This window comes from Phyllobates terribilis, unplaced genomic scaffold, assembly GCF_046119375.1.
Source record: "Phyllobates terribilis strain yellow unplaced genomic scaffold, ASM4611937v1 Scaffold_1__5_contigs__length_1240528914, whole genome shotgun sequence".
NCBI classification, from domain to species: Eukaryota; Metazoa; Chordata; class Amphibia; order Anura; family Dendrobatidae; genus Phyllobates; species Phyllobates terribilis.
In genome coordinates, this window is record NW_027362761.1 from 383,022,147 (window position 1) to 383,040,618 (window position 18,472).

At 42.4% G+C, this 18,472-nt stretch overlaps 1 protein-coding gene across 2 annotated transcripts; it reads right to left on the bottom strand.

Moving 5' to 3' along the window:
- Positions 1 to 2,257: 2,257 nt before the first annotated feature.
- Positions 2,258 to 18,410, bottom strand: LYRM7 (LYR motif containing 7). Of its 2 annotated transcripts, none has more exons than XM_073676493.1 (5): positions 17,367 to 17,683; positions 15,275 to 15,347; positions 7,100 to 7,170; positions 3,088 to 3,169; positions 2,258 to 2,522 (listed from the first exon to the last, which is right to left on the bottom strand). In XM_073676493.1, the coding sequence occupies exons 1-5, from the start codon at positions 17,499 to 17,501 to the stop codon at positions 2,458 to 2,460; spliced, it is 426 nt and encodes a 141-aa protein (XP_073532594.1). In that variant the 5' UTR covers positions 17,502 to 17,683; the 3' UTR covers positions 2,258 to 2,457. The 2 variants fall into 2 exon arrangements, with proteins under 2 accessions (XP_073532594.1, XP_073532602.1); XM_073676501.1 differs by lacking the exon at positions 17,367 to 17,683 and adding an exon at positions 18,319 to 18,410 and having other exon boundaries at positions 2,262 to 2,522.
- Positions 18,411 to 18,472: the final 62 nt, after the last annotated feature.

Here is an 18,472-nt window from a genome sequence, read left to right on the forward strand (position 1 = left end):
TGACAATCCAACACAATGGGCAGCACTTTGAACACATTTTATAAGTGGTCATAAACTTGTAAAAAAACTCATGAAAAAATAGAGTTACGTTAAAACCAAGCACACCATTGTTTTTCTTGTGAAATTCTCAATAAATTTGATGCGTCACATGACCCTCTTCCCATTGAAAAAAATAAAGTTGGATCCAAAATGGCCGACTTCAAAATGGCCACCATGGTCACCATCCATCTGTAAAAGTTTTACCCCTCCCATATACTAATGTGCCACAAACAGGAAGTTGATATCACCAACCATTCCCATTTTATTTAGGTGTATCCATATAAATGGCCCACCCCGTATAGCTTGGAGAAGTCTGGCCGGAAGTGGTTTTCATGGAGGAATTGCTGCCAAAACCTATACCTTCAATATGGAAAAAAGGTCAAGGGACTCAATTATACACAAAAAATATAGGAAATGGGGTGCAGAAAAATGGCAGCAGGTGCTCAGGATTGAAGAGTCAAATCTGAAATATTCGACAGAAGTCAGTTTGTTGGCTGGAGGGTGGTATGATAATGTGTATCGGCAGGTAACAATGAAATTTGGTGGAGGTTCCTTGCAAGTTTGGGGCTGCATTTCAGCAAATGGATTTTGCAATTTGGCCAGGATAAATAGTGTACATAGAAATAAGTAAAGAACAAGGAGTCCTGGTAGGTGACGATATGGCCCCCACAGAACTCGGATGTCAGCAGCATAGTCTGTCTGGGAGTACATGAAGAAACATGCGGTATTCATGCAAGCCTACATCTACATAAGATCTGTGGTTAGTTCAAGATTTTTGGAAAATCTCCTTGCAGAGTTCCCTCAAAAAACTGTGTGCAAACCTACCTAGGAGAATTGATTCTTTGATGCTTATTTGAAGGCATAGGACAGTCACCTCAAACATTGATCTGATTTTGATTTCTCTTTTGTTCATTCTCTTTCCATTTTGTTAATTGATAAAAATAAATGTAACCTTTTTTTCTTTTTCTTAAAAAAACATTCTTACTTTGCTGCATTTTTTCTACACCTGCCCAAAACGTTTGCACAGTACATGTATATAAATTTAAAATTATGCAAACTACTTTTATCACGCAGAATTACAGTATTTTGGCAACATTTTGTCCATTGGGAACAAAACCCTGTGAGAATGGAACCTAAACGCTAGACTGACCTACGGTAGTAAGGTTGAAAATGCTAGTCTTTTGGTGTGTGAGTGCCACCTTGAGGTTAAATCCTGAACTTCATAAATATAAACTTTGATGTCAAGTCTGTGACTATACATTTATTGCCAGAATTTATGGAGAAATTTAGCATTAATGGGAACAGTTTTTTTGGGATACTACTATGCAAGTGGTCATTATTCGAGTTTGCCTAGGGTACTCGGGTCTGCACCAAGCATCTCGTGTGATCGAGTGACATGTTCGAGTCCCCGTGCCAGCATGTTTCACGGATGTTAGATAGCCACAAAACATGCGGAGATTGCCTGACAAATACGGGCAATCCCTGCATGTTTTGTGGCTTTGTAAAAGCCACAGAGACGCGAACATGTCACTCGAGCACCCTCGGCAAACTCGAGTAATGACCTCTTGTGCTCATCACTAGATACAACAGAAAAATACCGTGCAGGCTTATTTTCAGCTCCAAACAAAGGCCTCTTGCACTTTCCTTTAATTAAACTGCTCTCAAGTATAATTAATTAAGAACATTATATCTCGTCACAAAGGAGAGATTAAATATTCTCTAAGGAAATGTTACCCCCTAAACACTGTGCAGACAGAGACTAGACCGTACTGTTACATTGCTGCTGAAGCCATCATTTATCAGGGTTAAATCTATATTATTAAAGGTAGTACTAATAATTGAATGATATATTCCGTCAACCCAACTTACCTTACACAAGCACACACTACGATTCTGCTACAACATGTACTAGGAAGCAGGGGCCATAGAAAGTAGTAGCAGGTTGGTCTTCGCAAGCTGTCTACCTGTCTGTCTGTTACAGGAGTACGGGACAATTGTTGCAAGGCCTCACCCATAGATAACCCATAATAGTTGTGTGCCCAGCAGGGATGTGATCAGCGAGTTTTCTGGAGTCTCTTCTTACAAAAATTCGATGGTCCGTAGTGGACAACCTCTTACTTCTGCAGGTACATAAGAGATGCTGGAGCTGACCATATAGACTTTTTCTTATGATGCTACAACTGATCAGAAAACAGAATATTTCATAAAATTAAAACATTTTATTCACTGTACAATAATTTACAAAAGGCTTCGTTCATAACAGCTGACTTCAAAGCAATTTTTACCAAAAGTTGGCAAATTAAATTTACACATTTTCCATTCCGCATTTATGCCGCAAGTTCTCTTTCCTTAGAATGAAGTGTAACCAAAAGCTGAAAAAACTGGCGATAAAAGGATTAAAAACATGGAGCTTAGGTGTTATTTCTTGGGTGCATCACAGTATGGCATATTGTCTAGAAGGACATCTTCCCTTGGCTGCAGAACTGGAACAAAACAAAACAAATAAGTTAGTAATGCATTTTTTTTGGGGGGGGAGGGGAGGGTGGGGTAGGAAAATACAGTTTTCAGTTGTTTTAGAAATAATGTGTATTTAAAGAGTTTAGTTACTTTCTGCCCACATTTCTAAAATGTCCTGTGTAAGCGATATTCCCTATGTGGTTCTCTGCCTTTATCTATTTCTAATTTAGAATAAGGTGCACTCCTCATAATAAATTAGCTGCATCTTATGCAGTATACAATCTAGTCTATTCTAGCAAGTGGATGGCGAAGTCTTTTACTGTAATTTACACCAGTCTCTGCCATAACTATAGTAAATTTGTCAGACTACATGAGGCGCTGCTCCTTTAAAAACTCTACCCGCTTTCTAGAAACGTAAATAAAAAAGTTGCAAATTATTATGCAAATATGTCAAGCGCTGTAGTGTGCTAACTTTTTTTTTTTTGTTTTGAAATAACAAAAAAAAAAAACTACCAAAGGGGTGATTGATACATTTCCTCCAATATGCAATTCCCACATAGTGCTCCTCCAGAAAAACATAGGAACTCATACCTATTGTATTAGAATCAGTGTGGACCCCTTGGATAACTGTTGTCCTCAACAAAACTTCAACATCTTGTCCAATTGTTATCAGCTTAAAACAAAAAAGAAAAAAAAAGGTTTCAGATGAGCGCAAAACATTTAATTTACCATTTTCAAAAAATATGGAATATGGTAAATGTGTGGTATATACAAATGCGGTAAGGGGAGCGCATCAGCAGACGATGGCCTATTGTTACACGTTTTCATGTTAAGTGTATTTTTTATATATTTTTAGATCACTATAAAATCAAAATCATTACTATTATTATTAAAACTTGCATTTTTACACTGGCCACTAAGCCTAATATTACACTCATTTACTGTTCAGACTTTTCAGCAGTCTTATTATCATTACAGACAGAAGAACAAAGGATCCGCCATTTTACAACAGGTTATATCATAGATCACCTCTTCCACAACCTTGCAAGCCAGTAAACCACTTCAGCAGAAGTGAGCGAATCAGGATCTGTCTATTGCTGCCAATGTACAAAACAGGAAGGCTTATTGGCATTTGTTAAAATTGCAAGAATTCTAACAAAAAATATATATACAAAAAGTATTTTTTTAACGCCTTTGCAACCTTGGGATTTTCAGTTTTTGCATTTCCATTTTTTGCTCCCCTTGTTCCCAGAGCCATAAAGTTTTTATTTTTTGGTCAATATGGCCGTGTGAGGGCTTATTTTTTGCGGGACGAGTTGTACTTTTGAACGACATTACTTGTATTACCATATCGTGTACGGGAAAACGGGAAAAAAATTCCAAGTGCGGTGAAATTGCAAAAAAAGTACAATACCACAGATCTTTTTTTACATTTTTTTTACTACGTTCACTGAATGCTAAAACTGACCTGCCATTCTTATTCTCCAGGTCATTACGAGTTCGTAGACACCAAACATGTACAGGTTATGTTTTATTTAAGTGGTGAAAAGAAATTCCAAAGTTTGCTATAAAAAAAAAAAAAAAAAAAAAAAAAAATGGCGCCATTTTCCAAGACCCGTAGCGTCTCCATTTTTCAGAATTTTTTTCTCGTTACGCCGTTTACCGATCAGATTAATTCTTTTTTTTATATTGATAGATCGGGTGATTCTGAAAGTGGCGATACCAAATATGTGTATGTGGTTTTGTTTTTCAATTATTTTATTTTGAATGGGGCGAAAGGGGGGTGATTTAAACTTTTATATTCTTTTAATTTTTTTAAAAACTATTTTTTTTTTCACTTTTTGCTTGCTTCTATAGTCTCCATAGGAGACTAGAAGCAGCAACTGTCTGATCGCCTCTGCTACATAGAGGTGATCAGCAGATCACCTCTGTGTAGCAGAAATGGTCCTGTGCTATGAGCGCCGACCACTAGGTGGCGCTCATAGCGATCAGCACATAACTACTGGGGTCTGTTGCAGACCCAGGGTTGTCATGCCCACCCATCAGTGACCCGCGATCACGTGACGGGGTCACCGATAGGCGGGGTAAGTGACGCGCTTCCAGCGTGGCGATGTTAAATGCCGCTGTCATAGATTAACTGTGGCATTTAACATGTTAACAGCCGCGGGTGGATCGCGATTCCACTATCAGCTGTAAGAATCAGCTGACATGTGCCCGGTTCAGTGTGGGCTCAGCTCCGGAGCCCTCACTGAACAGGGGGTGACAGCCTGTGCGTACTAATACGCCCCAGGCTGTAAAGTGGTTAAATTTTGATTTAAACCCACCCCTTTTTATACAAAAAATGTAAAATATATTTACAAGAGGACTTATCCCCAGTATTTGCATGTTAATCTGGCCACATCATGCAAGACTGGCTGCAATGCTGAATACAAAGTATTTTTGATATATTTTTCTTTAAATTTCTCCTCTCCTAGATTATATATTAGCTTCTAAAATTTAGGTGATAATTTATGACCAGCCTAACTGGGTGTTACCAGAGATTTGTCTACGGGGAATGTACTTCTTTCTCTGGATAAGCTGGACCAATTATAAACAGGAAGTGTCATGAAGGGGAAACCATGCTTCCAGAAAGTCAGAAGAACATACCTTCCCCATTGTCACATGTATTGATAGACAATGATCTCCGCTATGCTGTACTCTACATAGTAGTTGCAAAGAATCATCACAAACACTTCCAGCTTTCATTTCATAGAAGTCAGTGTGGGGGTAGGAGGAAACAGCTGAGCTGACCTCCCTATGAGAGGAGAGATGCAGGGGTATTTGCACTGAAACTTAGCTCTGCTATATTCCCCTCCTCCCTACTGGAGAGGTGAAAGCTGGGGGTGTTTGTAATCAAACTTAGCTTTGCTCTAAACCACACAGTAGGAGCAGAGAGCAGGATTGAGACCAGGGCTGTCTATCATTACGCTTCACAGGAGAAAGATTGTTCTTCTGATTTTTGGGGATGTGTTCTTTTGTTTTTCTGCATGACAACGCTTAGTCTTATGATTGGTCAAGCAATAGACAAAAACATTTGGAACGGGAGGCCTGTCAATCACCCTTCAGTGGCACGGGGAATAGAAGGCGGCGGCGCTGGGCTAGTCAGGTGTCTGGATATTGTCCACAGCTGGATATTTAAAGTTTGTTTTCGCTGAAACACTGGAGCATTTTACAGATATATATACCTGTCGATAATCGTATAGCCGAGCTCTGATTCATGCTGCCTCCATTAAGGGCAGCAAGAATCAGATGACAGGTTCCCTTTAAAAAAAAAAAAAACCTGATTTAGGTATTTAAACATTCCCTTTATGTGCAACTCTAAAGACTCTGCAGGCTATGACAATGTGGCAACTAAGCAGGCCAAAAGCCACTTGGCAGTCTATAGACATAACACTAAGGCTGTGTCACGGGGTTACCGCAACAGGTAAGAGCCGGGCTGACCTCAGCGCCAGAGGGCTCCTGCTCCAGCTCCAAGAAGAAGCACTTCTCCATCATTTTAAATGTGTTTATTTTCTTCCAGCAGAACAGGGGTTAAGTGGCCATGTTGGATTTCGCTGTTCTAACAGCTGAGTTCGGTTAGCCACTCCTTTTCCCTATATAATCTAGGCTCTGATACGAATCCTCGTCAGAGATAGCTTTTGCTGCATGACTAGGAGGGAGTGGAGTATCTAATGAGAAGGAGGTTGGGAGGAATAACTTGTGACTGGTGTCTGGTTTGTATGCGTGGTTATTCCTTATCCTTCTCCATTTTGGTTTATCTACTTCACACCCCGGTGTTTCCCTCTGTTATATGTGTGTAAATATTTTGTGTGCCTGGAGTTTTCTGTTAACCCCCGTCCGTGTTGCCCTGTTTGTCGGGTTGGTGTACTACAGTGCACAGTAGCGACCCTCTTCCCGGGGTGGGGGAGGAGATCAAGTGGAGGGCTAACTCAGGAGTTAGGGCGGAGGCCACGGCATCATCACCTTTTGAGGTATCCCGTGGATTAGGGCATGCTAGGGCGCCCCTACTGTTAGGGTCAGGGTAGGTGTCTGTTATTTCTGTGACCATTGTGGGTTTCCCTTTCATTAAACGAGGGGTACCAACAATTTTTGACCACGTGTGTACATAATTTGTGCCCCTTGGGAAACATGTACCACAGGTTGAGAAATATGGCCTAGAAGACAAAGGATCTCCAGTGATGCAGTTCAGGTAAACTAAACTTAAAACCTTTGAGCAGTAGATACATTTTCAAAGTTACTTTTAGCAGGATTGATTCAAAGGATCACCATGGACCATGAGCTCTGGCATTTTGACACAGACTATGAAGTCATACTATTCTCCTGTAAGGAAACTACTGTGATTCATTATAATAGTAAGGAAAGCACATAAGCAGTCTTAGTCATGTTCAGACTTTTGTAGTAGAATTAACATACACAGTCATCGCCAAAAGTTTTACAACTGACAGAAATTTTAGGTTTCACAAAGTTTGCTGCTTCTAAGTTTTTAGAATTTTTAGTCAGATGTTTCTAAGGTAAAACCTGATATCTGACAACTCACATGAATGGTGAAATAAAGGGTACGTACCTCAGATATTCTTTCAGGAGCACTTTCATTTCTATTCTTCCGGAATTCTTCATTGATTTTCTGTCTGGCAGCTAAAATATAAAACAGCCAATCTATAAACTCAAGAGTATACAAATGGAGGTTCATTTAGGGGTTGTATCACTATCCAATTAGGGCATATTGACTTTATAGACACAAGAGCCAATTGCCATACAGAAAAATGGCTGTCACGCAACACTACATTGCAACGGCGACAGACCAATCCTGTATAGTCAGGAGCAACAAAACAAGCCTCTGTAACAGATTAATATTGGCTCCTTTATGAGAAGTAAAGTAACAGCTCTCATTGGTCATGGAGAACATCGATTATAAGTGAATATTGAATGGATTGCTAGTGTAAAAAAGATTTATGATCATACAACAAAAAAACCACAAAAGAAATTGATAGGAAAGAAAAAGATCCTTGAATCTACTTACAGCGAGGTTTACTACTGCTTTATATTCATGTAAACCTTATTTTAACGGTGCTAAATAGTTAGACTTGTATTACATGCCTTATGCCATATGCATTATATGCCCAAGTCATGTCACTGTACAGTGCCTTGAAAAAGACGAAATTACTTACCAGTAATAGGATTTTCCAAAACCCATGACAGCACAACCTGAGAAAGGTTGTGGGCAAAAAGTCTCCCCGCATCAGTTGGGTTACAGAGCACAAGAGGACCTCCATCAACAATTATACAGCAACATAAACACCATACTAATTTTTTTTTTTTAACTATACATGCACTTCAGTCAGTGTACACCCATTATCTGTGTCTAAGCGGGAATTATTAGGGTGCTGTCATGGGTTATGGAAAATCCTATGGTAAGTAATTTTGTCTTTTCCTTTCACTCATGACAGCACCACCTGAGAAATTTACAGAGAATGGAATCTGCTTAAGGGAGGGACCACTACCTGTAGAACCCTGCTCCCGAAGGATAAATCAGTGGCCGAGAATAAATCAAACCTATAGTTCTTACAGAATGTAGGAGAGGACCACGTTGCAGCCTTACATACAGTTATATGAAAAAGTTTGAGCACCCCTATTAATCTTAAGCTTAATGTTTTATAAAAATTGGTGTTTTTGCAACAGCTATTTCAGTTTGATATATGTAATAACTGTTGGACACAGTAATGTTTCTGCCTTAAAATGAGGTTTATTGTACTAAGAGAAAATGTGCAATCTGCATTCAAACAAAATTTGACAGGTGCATAAGTATGGGCACCTCACCAGAAAAGTGACATTAATATTTAGTAGATCCTCCTTTTGCAAAAATAACAGCCTCTAGTCGCTTCCTGTAGCTTTTAATGAGTTCCTGGATCCTGGATGAAGGTATTTTTGACCATTCCTCTTTACAAAACAATTTCAGTTCAGTTAAGTTTGATGGTCGCCGAGCATGGACAGCCCTCTTCAAATGATCCCACAGATGTTCAATGATATTCAGGTCTGGGGACTGGGATGGCCATTCCAGGACATTGTAATTGTTCCTCTGCATGAATGCCTGAGTAGATTTGGAGCGGTGTTTTGGATCATTGTCTTGCTTAAAGATCCATCCCCTGCGTAACTTCAACTTTATCACTGATTCTTGAACATTATTGTCAAGAATCTGCAGATACTGAGTGGAATCCATGCGTCCCTCAACCTTAACAAGATTCCCGGTGCCGGCATTGGCCACACAGCCCCAAAGCATGATGGAACCTCCACCAAATTTTACTGTGGGTAGCAAGTGTTTTTCTTGGAATGCTGTGTTTTTTTGCCGCCATGCATAACGCCTTTTTGCATAACCAAACAACTCAATCTTGGTTTCATCAGTCCACAGGACCTTCTTCCAAAAAGAAATTGGCTTCTCCAAATGTGCTTTTGCATACCTCAGCCGACTCTGTTTGTGGCGTGCTTGCAGAAACGGCTTCTTTCGCATCACTCTCCCATACAGCTTCTCCTTGTGCAAAGTGCGTTGTATAGTTGACCGATGCACAGTGACACCATCTGCAGCAAGTTAATGTTGCAGCTCTCTGGAAGTGGTCTGAGGATTGTCCTTGACTGATCTCACCATTCTTCTTCTCTGCCTTTCTGATGTTTTTCTTGGCCTGCCACTTCTGGCCTTAACAAGAACTGTCCCTGTGTTCTTCCATTTCCTTACTATGTTCCTCACAGTGGAAACTGACAGGTTAAATCGCTGAGACAGCTTTTTGTATCCTTCCCCTGAACAACTATGTTGAATAATCTTTGTTTTCAGATCATTTGACAGTTGTTTTGAGGAGCCCATGATGCCACTCTTCAGAGGAGATTCAAACATGAGAACAACTAGCAAGTGGCCACTTTAAGTAGCTTTTCTCATGATTGCATACACCTGGCTATGAAGTTCAAAGCTCAATGAGGTTACAAAACCAAAAAAAGTGCTTTAGTAAGTCAGTAAAAAGTAGGTAGGAGTATTTAAAACTAGAAAATGATAAGTGTGCCCATACTTATGCACCTGTCAAATTTTGTTTGAATGCAGATTGCACATTTTCTGTTAGTACAATAAACCTCATTTCAAGGCAGAAATATTACTGTCTCCAACAGTTATTACATATATCAAACTGAAATAGCTGTTGCAAAAACACCAATTTTAAGAAAACATTAAGCTTAAGATTAATAGGGGTGCCCAAACTTTTTCATATAACTGTATTTGGTCGATAGAAACGTCTGCTTCTGCCAATGAGGCTGCAATGGCCTTATTGGCAAACGATATTTTATCAGGCACCTTCTAACATCTAAGGAGTAGTGTTGACCGAGTATGTTCTATTAACCCTTTCGCCGAGTATGCTCGGGCCGAGCTCAGAGTATTTACAGCTGCTCGGTGATCAGGTTAAATCGCTCCCGTGTGCATGATTTACAACTGTTTGACAGCTTTATTACATGTGAGGAATGTCTATTTCTTACACATTCCTCACATGTAATAAAGCTGTCAAACAGTTGCAAATCATGCACATGGGAGCGATTTAACCTTATCACCGAGCAGCTGTAAATACTCTGAGCTCGGCCCGAGCATACTCGGACAGAACATACTCGCTCAACCCTACTAAGGAGTGAAACTTTTCTTCCTTGAGATTCTTGGGGAACAAAAAAGAAGGAAGGACAACCTCCTGACTCCTATGAAATCTAATGGCAACTTTAGGAAGGTAAGCAGGGTCTGGTTTAAAGACAACACTGTCATCCAGGATTTGCATAAAGTGAGCTCTAACTGACAAGGCCTGAATGTCACTAACCCTAGGAGAAGGTGTTAAGGCCACCAAGAGAGTTGTTTTCAAAGTAAGGATTTTGACAGACACAGAATCTATTGGTTCAAAAGGGGAGTGGATTAGTGCCTCCAGTACCAGTTTCAAATCCCAAGGTGGAATTTTCAGGGAAACAACTGTTTTTTATCTGATGCACGATCTTAAGAATGTCATTAGCCATCTATTACTTGCCAAGTCATAATTATATAGTGCTCCCAAGGCTGAAATCTGTACTTTAAGGGTATTAATGGATAGACCCCTATCCAGTCCCGTCTGGAGAAATTCCATGTTGTAGTCTTACATCTGAGGTGCTGCGGAACTTCTTCCAGGTCCTATCATAGATCCTAGTTGTTACTGGTTTCCTACTTTAGAGAAATGTGGAGACAAGATTAGGTGAAAAACCTTGATGTCCTAAAAGTGACCTTTCAAATTCCAAGCAGCCAGTGATACCCAATAACCTGGGGGGTGACAGATTGGACCTTGGATGTGTAGATCCGGGACCTCTGGCAGCACCCAAGGATCGGTGACTAACATCAACCCCATCCATGGGAACCATGGTCTTTTGGGCCAGAGTGGTGCTATTAAAATGACTCTTGCCTGATATTCTTTGGTACTGCCGGAATCAACATTAGTGGTGGAAAAATATAAACCAGGTCAAAGTCCCATCTGATCTGAAAGACATCTACCATATGTGTATGTTCCCTGGGATTTTAGTGAGCAAAACTTCACAGGTCTGGGGGATCCCATATCTCTACAATCTGCTGAAAAACAGCTGGATTCAGGCTCCATTCTCCTTGCCTCAACCAAGTGCGGCACAAAGTTTGCCTTTGGGTTTTGTTTCCCTTTTATGTGTAACGCTGTTAGTGAAGAGAGATGGTCTTCCGCTATCTGAAAGATCTGCTCAGTTACTGACAGCAGGTCGGATCGAGCTCTTCCATGATGGTTGATATATAACACTGTCACCATGTTGTCCGATAGAATACGAAAATACGAACATGTCGGTCTTGTATTGATGACAAGACTCCACTGCATATTTCACTGCAGTTAGTTCTTTTAGATTGGAGGGCTCTAACTTTTCCTCTACTGTCCAACCTCCCTGGAGTAGCGCTTCCTCTGAACGTGCTCCCTATCCTCTTGGATTTGCATCTTTGGTTATAATACTCTGAACTGGGTTTTCCCCAAGGGACCCCCCTTAATATACACTGCTCAAGAAAATAAAGGGAACACTAAAATACCACATCCTATATATCACTGAAATATTTCAGTTGCAAATCTTTATTCAATAAAACATAAAAATGATCAATGTAAATCAAAACTAACATCCCATGGAGGTCCGGATTTGGAATGATATTCAAAGTCAAAGTGGAAACTCAAATTACAGGCTGATCCAACTTCAGTGGAAATGCCTCAAGACAAGGAAATGATGCTCAGTAGTGTGTGTGGCCGCCACGTGTCTGTATGACCTCCCTATAATGCCTGGGCATGCTCCTGAGGAGGTGGCGGATAGTCTCATGAGGGATCTCCTCCCAGACCTGGATTAAAGCATCAGTCAACTCATGAACAGTCTGTGGTGAAGCGTCGCGTTGGTGAATGAAACGAGACACGATGTGCCAGATGTTCTCAATTGGATTCAGGTCTGGGGAACGGGCAGGCCAGTCCAAAGCATCAATGCTTTCATCATGCAGGAACTGCTGACACACTTCAGCCACATGAGGCCTAGCATTGTCATGCATCAGAAGGAACACAGGGCCCACTGCACCTGCATATGGTCTCACAATGGGTCTGAGGATCTCATCTCGGTACCTAATGGCAGTCAGGGTACCCCTGACTAGCACATGGAGGGCTGTGCGGCCCTCCAAAGAAATGCATCCCCACACCATTACTGACCCACTGCCAAACCGGTCATGCTGGAGGATGTTGCAGGGAGTAGAACGTTCTTCACGTTGTCTCCAGACTCTCACGTCTGTCACATGTGCTCAGTGTGAACCTGCTCTCATTTGGCACAGGGTGCCAAAGTAGAATCTGCCAATCTTGATGTTCTCTGGCAAATGCCAATCGCCCTGTAAAGTGCTGGGCTGTAAGCACAACACCCACTTATGGACATCGGGTCCTCACACAACCCTCATTGAGTCGGTTTCTGCCAGTTTGAGCAGACGCATGGATGTAAGTGGCCGGCTGGTGGTCATTTTTGCAGGGCTCTGGCACTTCTCCTCCTGTTCCTCCTTGCACAAAGGAGGTAGCGATCCTGTTGCTGGGTTGCTGTTGCCCTTCTACGACCCCTCCACGTCTCTTGGTGTATTGGGCTGTCACTTGGTATCTGCTCCATGCTCTGCACATTGTGCTGACAGACATAGCTACCCTTCTTGCCACAGCTTGCATAGATGTGCCATCCTGGATGAGCTGCACTACCTGAGCAACTTCTGTGGGTTGTACTGCAGACACCGCCTCATGCTACTGTACCTATAGGGCTGAGAGCAATGACAAAATGCAAATGTAACCAAAACAACAGCCAAAAAGGATAAGAACAGAGAAATGGTCTGTAGTCCCCACCTGAAGAACCACTCCTTGATAGGGGTTGTCTTACTAATTGCCTATCATTTCTACTGGTTGTCTGTTCCATTTGCACAACAGCAGGAGAAATTGACTGGCAATCACTGCATCATCCTTGCTGCTGCTGCTTCGGTCTCGAGTGCTGCTGGACTTGCAGCTGCGTTTGCTGCTCCATGCCAAACATGGGCGGAAGTGCGGAGTCACCACTCTTCTGGCGGTCTTAAACCGCATTTAAATAAGGGACCAGCCTGGACAGCACCTCCCCCCCAATGGCCGCCTCCTCCGGACCTCTACCGTAAGTACTTCAACACTTCCAGGTCCCACGTCACCGGCGCACTCGTCATGCACATACCCTGGACGACGCGGTGGCCAGCAGACACACAGAGGTGCTGCTGTCGCTACCTGTGCACCAGCCAAGACCCCATGGACCCGCTATGGTACCTCCAGGACCCGCACACCAGCTCAGCAGACCTCTCACTTCTCCTAGGCGACCGGGCAGGACCTGGATAGGAGACTTCTTTTCTTCATTCCGCACCGGACAATCTATGTATTGGTTCCCATCAATGACATGAAACCAAGTGATGCGGGGCAGAGATTCTGCCCTTTTATTCTGTATGTTTCCTGTCCTTGATTGGCGGATCCCTTCTCTCAGGTGGTGCTGTCATGGGTGAAAGGAAAAAATACTTTTTCAAGGCACTGCAAGCTGCTGATTCTACTTACAATGTCTGCACTCAGGGAACATTTTGGGGACTATTTATAGTCTAAGGCAATGTTCAAAATGCCATTTCTTACAGGGAAAGGTAAAGTACGTTTTCATGGATCAGTCAGCAGGTCCTATTCATTCTGGCAGCGCTAATTGGGGGAACGCTGCTGTAGTTCTTTAAAAGTGAAGTTCCACCTTAAGGCCTCCTTCTCAAACAATGTGTGAATGTTATGAAGTTTTTTCTCAGTGTTGTTTTTTAATAGCAACCTGACAGAAGACTCATGCAGCAGTGCATGTTTTACTCTGAAAGTTTCTTCAAAGAAAACATACTCTGAAGAGTCAGCTGAGTGTCGAAGATGCAGTGAACTTGCCCTAAACTAGTTTTTTTCAGGCACATAGTCCTGGTCGGCTTTTCAAAATAGGTTTACTCTGAAATACCATAGCCAGTGTCTGATTCGTGCTGCCTGTGATTTGGGCATAATGAATCTACTGCAGGAGTAGGCAATTAATTTTCCCAAAGGGCCACATGAGAGACAATGACTGTTGCTAAGAGCCGAACCAATAGGCTGAAATTATTTCTGCTCAATATTAACATAATTATTTTGATGAATATTAGTTGTATGACTTAATATTGATCAGAATTAAGTATGCTGACAGCCCCCTATATACACCATAAGAGCCTGCACACAGCCCCCTATATACACCATGTAATCTGCATACAAGGGGTCATGGGACCGGCCGATCGCACTAGAATCGTGACAGCATGCACATATGGCAGTCTGCAGTCACATAGAGTAACTGCAACCTTTTGCCCCAAGCCTGGGGAACCTCTTTTATCCATTATTTGGCATCTGTATGTCCGTTTTTTTAACAACTCTATTTAATACATCCACAATATAAAAAAAAAAAAAAAGAAAAAAAAAAAAAGTGAAAGGCCAAATACAGTTTTCTATTTTAATAATAGCAATTGCGCCATTAAAAAACAATGTCATATAAGCAGTGTCCATAGAGGACCCATTTTTTATTTGCACCAATGGAGTTTAATGGGAGAGTTTGATCTGAAAAATAATCAGAATAGTGCATGCTACGTGTCCACGTCCTTATGTAAAAGAACAGTCACGTGCATTGGTTTCTGTGCAGATTGTTTGGCAAATGGAAACATATAAATGGAAAATACGCTCGTCTGAATGAGCCCACTTTTTGACATGTGTGAATCAGAAGTGTCAAATTGAATCCTCCAGTTGCATAAAAAAGGCTCAGTGGAATAAAGGGGATCTCACTGTTGGAACATCCCACTAAAGCCAGTTTTACCAATCAACAACCCACAGATATAATTGTACTAGCCGATTGAGGGAGGGTAGAGATAGGAGATGCTCTGACAATGTGTGGCATTGAGCCAAAAAGATTGTACAGAGTTTTTTTATGACAGTGCAGAGGCCACAACCCATTTGTCCATAATAAATAATAATAATAATAATAACATTATTATTAATAGTAATAAGAATAATAATTTTATTTATATAGCGCCAACAAATTCTGCAGCACTTTACAATTAAGCCTTGGCACAACTGTCAGTTTACGATGAAATCCACAAAGATGAACATAACAGAAAGACATGGTGTACTTAGTAATTCTTGCTCACCGTCTAATGCCCGCACATCATTCTGGAACACGTGTTGTCTTGTTCTGTGCAGGGTCTTGAAAAGCTTCAGAACCTAATACATTTATAGGAAAGAACAAGTCTGATCATTGCGGTTGGAAAACTGTGTAGGCAACATTAGGCCAATGCACGGTAACAAGCGGGCTACTCACTCTAGCACAGGGTTCCCCAACTCCAGTCCTCAAGGCCCACCAACAGGTCATGTTTTCAGGATTTCCTTAGTATTACACAGGTGATAATTGCATCACCTGCACAGGCAATAATTCCATCACCTGTGCAATACTAAGGAAATCCTGAAAACATGATCTGTTTGTGGGCCTTGAGGACTGGAGTTGGGGAACCCTGCTCTAGCAGGTCCCTGCCGTAAAGCCCCAGAACCAGTGGTACAATACTGTGGCAAAATGCCCTTATTTACTGTTGTAAAAGGAACCTGCTCCAGGACCAGTTCACACACTAATGTGTCATTTTCATACCAAAAGCCAACAAATGCTGCTTTATGAATGATACTGAGTATTTGTATTGCTGTGCAGGTTATATGAATAATCAGTCTCCTTCTTCCTCTGGAAGCTAAGAAGATAATCCATTCTTCTATTCCTGCAAATAGATGACATAGCATCCGAAGGGTAAAGAGATATACTGTGTGACATCCAGAGTATGTCCTCCGTAAGAAAGCAATGCAAATATAAGGAGCTATAAGAGTAGAGACCAAGTGGGCATGTGCAAGGTTCACACCACCATCTGGCTGTAGGGATAATGCCTGACTAGCACTTTTCAGGTGGATAAGCACAAGGATATACATTCTCAACACCAGATGCAGCCAGACCATGTCAAATATAGTGAAAAATCAACATTTGCCCATGGTTGGTGTAGATATAATTTTCTGACGCGCTCACACAAGAGTGGTGCCCCCGACTTGTTAAATGGCATGTGCCCCTTATGGCAATTTGGATGGGCAGCATGGTCAGAAAGGTACTTGGTGAGACAGCATGAACAGTTGGGGGGGTGGGGTGGGAGGGTGTAAAAAATAAGATGTGCATGGAAGAAAGGGATGAAGACCATGACTATGTTCTGCCATAGGCTGCCAGCCAAGAGAAAGCAGTGGCTGTACTGGCAGATGTTGTGCATTACTGCGGAGAACAGCATTACCATGCTACAGTATGAGGTGGGGTGGGGAGACAGCATACTGGGAGTCCTCTCCCCAATAGTTATGCAGACTGTTGGCACCAACATCACCGCTGAGAAGCTGCGGGTGGATAACGCTGGTGTGACAGCAGCTGCAGTAAGTCACATAGGTCACTGTGGTGCCAGGGCAGCACAAGCTACAGGACTCTTCTATGAACGGGCTGTAATTTTAGGCAAAACTGAGGAGAATCCTCTGCATCCTGCCCCAAGCTCTGCCCTAACCCTGGCAGCCAGTAATAGATCATTGCTGGATACTAGGAGGGAGCAGGGCGGGTTGGTCAACCACAGCGCGCACCTCCTAAGGCTGCGGGCATATTTCCTAGGGCACGCATACCACAGGGTGGGAAACCTTGATCAATGCAATGAATATGATATTTAGGGTATGTTTGCATGGTAAATATCCACTAAGGACTTATTTCAGCAGAAAAAAAGCTGTGCCCATGTCCGATTCTCTCCTCTGACTCTGACCAAGGAAAGAAAGAAAAAAGTAAAAAAAAAACCCGCACATGTCCAATTTGCATCCGTAAATTAGATCGCAGTCGGCCATGCAAGTAAATAGGTCTCTCAAACACATCGGACAGCACCTGGATGACATCAGAGTGCGCTGCAATTTTCAGATTGAAACAATTGAGAAATGTTTTCACCCCCCCCCTCTCCACATCTGACACAATTGGATCACACTGTGATCAAAGGGTGATTAACACAACTGGACCGATGTTCTCGGATGAGAGAAGACATGGTGGTGTGACCCTGGCCTTAAGGCTGATTTCACATCCACAGCATTGAGCGATGCTGTGTGGAAGAGATGTTGGGATACACCGGGGACATCACCACCTGTGGGAATGAAGCTGTCACCAGTGAGGAGCTAGCAAGCATGTAAGAGACCCCAGACCTGAGGCTGAGAAATGCTGCGGCCACATCCAGAGCCATCCATGGGTGCACATGGCTGCACCTCACAGCAGCACAACTTGGGGGAAGGGAACACGCCTCTGAATGACGCTCTGCAGCAGCTAAAGGGATCGCACATTATCGAACAATCCAAGCTGAATCAACTCAGGACCCCAAGTAAAATAAAAAAGTTCCAATCTGCAGCCGCCCCCATACCAGCGATGTTGGTTCCATTGTTCAAGGAGAGTGAAATGTTTTTTTTTTTTGGTCAAATGACGGCTGCAGCCAATCAGCGGCCACTCATCAGCTGCAGGTCCTTAAAGGGGTTTTCCCACGAAAGAAAGTTCATTTTAAAAATTGGCTGTGTCCGACTGTGTATGGAACATACCACATCTCCTGGGCAGGGGAGGACGCAAAAGACAATACAGACATTACAGCAGGGATCGCAGGGGATTCATTTCATGAGGTAAAACATTTCACTGCCTGTTGTTAAACAATATTTTACCTCACAAAATGACTCCTCTGCGATCCCTGCTGTAATGTCTGTATTGTCTTTTGCGTCCTCCCCTGCCCAGGAGATGTGGTATGTTCCGTACACGGTCAGACACAGACAATTTTTAAAATGAACTTTCATTCGTGGGAAAACCCCTTTAATATTCCGCCAGGGTGGGCGTCCGCTGTGATGACATAGTAAGAGCTGCAGCGGACGGTGATTGGCTGCAGCCGTCACTCTCCGGGAACAGCCGCGCTGGAATTAAGCCCCTATGGGAGGCGAGAACAGGTTTTACTTTAATTCGGGTCCTGAATCAATATGTGCAGCCTGACAAAAAAAAAAAGACAGGATTGAAACAGTTAACCTTCATATGTCATAAGTGTATTAGGTATCCAATTGTATACCGGTCCTCCACCATGAGCCCACCCCGCCCGCACTACAGAGCCTGCAGGACACCACTCACCTTCATCCTGCCATCCATGCCCTCACATCCTCCACCAGGTCAGAAACTTCAGGTTTCTCACCAATCACAGCTCAGTAGAATAACCACGCCCCTTGTTGCGTCGTGTGCGTGACTCGTCGGGCGTCATTTTGGAAATGGGAAACTCATAAATATA

What these genes read in the sequence shown, in the direction of transcription:
- LYRM7 (XM_073676493.1), bottom strand. Translation starts at nt 17,501, where the DNA reads ATGTGCGATCCCTTTAGCTGCTGCAGAGCGTCATTCAGAGGCGTGTTC. An exon ending in GCAGCATTTCTCAGCCTCAG is followed by an intron (nt 15,348 to 17,366) that starts GTCTGGGGTCTC and finishes TAAATGTATTAG; the next exon opens with GTTCTGAAGCTTTTCAAGAC. An exon ending in CTCCTGAAAGAATATCTGAG is followed by an intron (nt 3,170 to 7,099) that starts GTACGTACCCTT and finishes TTTTGTTTTAAG; the next exon opens with CTGATAACAATTGGACAAGA.